At 38.0% G+C, this 2,740-nt stretch overlaps 1 protein-coding gene across 1 annotated transcript; it reads left to right on the top strand.

Moving 5' to 3' along the window:
* Positions 1–217: 217 nt before the first annotated feature.
* On the top strand, positions 218–1,551 carry LOC308376284 (phospholipase A2, minor isoenzyme-like; the record flags this gene model as incomplete). Its single annotated transcript, XM_080852578.1, has 4 exons — positions 218–266; positions 376–532; positions 946–1,079; positions 1,337–1,551. 4 exons carry the CDS (start codon positions 218–220, stop codon positions 1,549–1,551), a joined length of 555 nt encoding a protein of 184 aa, XP_080708704.1.
* Positions 1,552–2,740: the final 1,189 nt, after the last annotated feature.

The raw sequence follows: 2,740 nt of genomic DNA, 5'->3' as shown, positions 1-2,740 counted from the left end.
CTAAGGATTATCACGCAATAGATGTCTTTCTTTGAAGTACACTCTAGCTAAACTTTGAAATGTACCATTGACAGGTTCCATTGGAAAGTGGAACCAATCTACTAGCATATGCCCAATATTTCAGAGAAAAGCATACTTATTTATCTATTGTTTTTTTTTATTTAACATAAAGTCTGCAATGACTGTCTTAAACATCAATATTTCTTTAAACAGAAAAATGAACCTCCTTCCTTCCCTCCTTATCTTCAGCTTTAGTTTGCCTGTCTGTAAGTATATATTCTTGTCCTTTTGTTTTATTTAGCTATTTATTTATTCTGTTATTTTCGTATTGTACCTTATTCATCATGGCCTTCGCTCTTTGATTTGTGTTTTAAGTTTCCTTGCTTGTGTCCGCTCCTGACCGCAACCTGATCCAGTTCCGGGAGATGATCAAATGCACTCTGCCAAACAGCGACCCTCTGCTGGACTTTGGAGACTACGGCTGCTTCTGTGGACTGGGAGGAGAAGGCACACCTGTCGACCAGCTGGACAGGTAAGAGGGAGTGGCAGGGAAGTGTGAGGGAAGACAATAGTCTAAACAGGGTGTTGGGCATTGTTCTGTAGTTCTCACTGAGAAGATATTGTTTCTCAAAACCCCTCTTCATTCAGCTGAATTTTCTATCAATTATAATTGTATATATACTATAAATTATAACAGTATACAATTATTTTATCTTTTGAAAGAAATGTCGAGAATCATTTTTTATCATCTATGTAATTTCACAATTTTTGTGCATCTAGAATCTAGCACAGAAATAAGGCTTTTTCTGACAACACACAGGACACCTTTAAAAAAAACTCACTTGTGTTCTGTTTAGATGTGTTATATAATTTAGTTAAGAGAAACTGCTGTGTTGTATGTGACCGCCTTATACTGAGATCAAAACAAGTCCTCCATTCTTCCAGGTGCTGCGAAGTGCATGATGGATGCTACGGTCTTGCTCAGAACCACACCGCCTGTCAGTCTTTACTGGACAGTCCTTACACAAACATATATGACTTCACCTGCAATGAGACCGGCAAGACAGTCACGTGCCTGTGTGAGTAAATTAAACCAAACTAGTACAGAATACTGATTGCTCAAGTGCTCAGGGTTATTGGGGACAGTCCAAATTGGTCATGGTGGTACATGTTTCCTTTCTAGTCAGTAATGCCACTCTATGTCTCTCTCTATGTACATATATATATTTATACATCTGTTCATCTATCTGTCTGTCTGTCTGTCTGTCTGTCTGTCTGTCTGTCTGTCTGTCTGTCTGTCTGTCTGTCTGTCTGTCTGTCTGTCTGTCTCTTCCAGCCAGCAACGATGAGTGTGACTTGTTCATTTGTGAGTGTGACAGGGTGGCAGCGGAATGTTTCGCCAGGTCTCCCTACAACGCATCCAACCTCAACAGCAACCTGCCCAGTGAGACCTGCAGCGCAGCACCGGGAGCACCCGTCCCATCTTTCTTCATCTCTCCGATGACTTTCTTCATCTCACTCACGGTATTAGAGAGGAATTCTTCATCTTGACCATTTAAAACATAGCATGTAAGCTCTGTTTGTGAAAGGGCAATATGGACACGGTCACTCTGCTGGTATAAACACCATTTTGTGCATACAATTGTTAAAATTCTCTGTTTAAGCATTTGTTATGTTATCTATGTTCTATTGTGAATACAATATTGGCTCATGTGATTTGAAAGTACTATGTTCTATTGTGAATACAATATTGGCTCATGTGATTTGAAAGTAATTTAGTTTTCATTGTATTCAAATTTAAAAAACGTTCCAACTTTTCCAGAACTCGGGTTGTAATTTTATTATCATTATTTTCTCATACTGTACATTTCTATTCACTCTCTGTCTTAAAACGTTCTGTTAAAGCTCCTGTGTTCTTAAGCGAGTGTGCTCTGGATGGTCAGCTAGGCAGGCAATAAGGATTGTGTTATGAGATTGCGACATGGTGTTTCGCTGAGGTGTTTCAGTGAGCTGAGATCACTCCCTCTGGTGTGTACTTTTGGCTTTGTAACATTATCAGACCGTTTACATGCACAAAAAGCTATATAACACTCTAAAGGAGAGGGGAAAAAAAGGAAAAGCATAACTGAATGTGAATGTTCTATGCTCTCATTTTCACTATGTTGGAATGTATATAAATGTAGTTTTGTATGTAGCCCTGTATTTATTATTTCTATGTAGGTTATGTATTTACTGTAAGTGGCTCTGGATTTCTAGTATGCTACTAGGCTACTGATAATATTTAAAACATTCACAGTATTGTTGAAAGCACTAGGCACCCAAAGGAAAAGTGGTGGTCAATTTAATAGATGACAGTCTGATAATGCAATGAGTATTTATAGAATAACTTGTTGAAGCCTACAATATGCATTTAAGCAATTATGTAGTACATGGCTATGAAATGATACTTTCAAACAGGGAAAGTCTCTATTTACAATGTTATCTTGGTTATGCTGTTACACTCTATGCCTGCTCTTATCACCTTATGCTTCTGCAACCTTTGACATTAACCCACTCTTCAGTTGTTGTGATTGAGAAACTAGGCCCATTGTTTGTCTGAGTCTGATTATCTCCCATTGTTTCATACAAAAAGCCAGTTTAATAAACACACATCCTGTGGTATTTCACCACATAACCATATAATTATATTTGTGTCCTCATATTTCCTCCGATTGTGTGTATGTACATTCCTTATATATAT

This window comes from Sprattus sprattus, assembly GCF_963457725.1.
Source record: "Sprattus sprattus genome assembly, chromosome: 15".
Classification (NCBI taxonomy): domain Eukaryota; kingdom Metazoa; phylum Chordata; class Actinopteri; order Clupeiformes; family Clupeidae; genus Sprattus; species Sprattus sprattus.
This window is presented reverse-complemented; position numbering and strand designations above follow the sequence as displayed.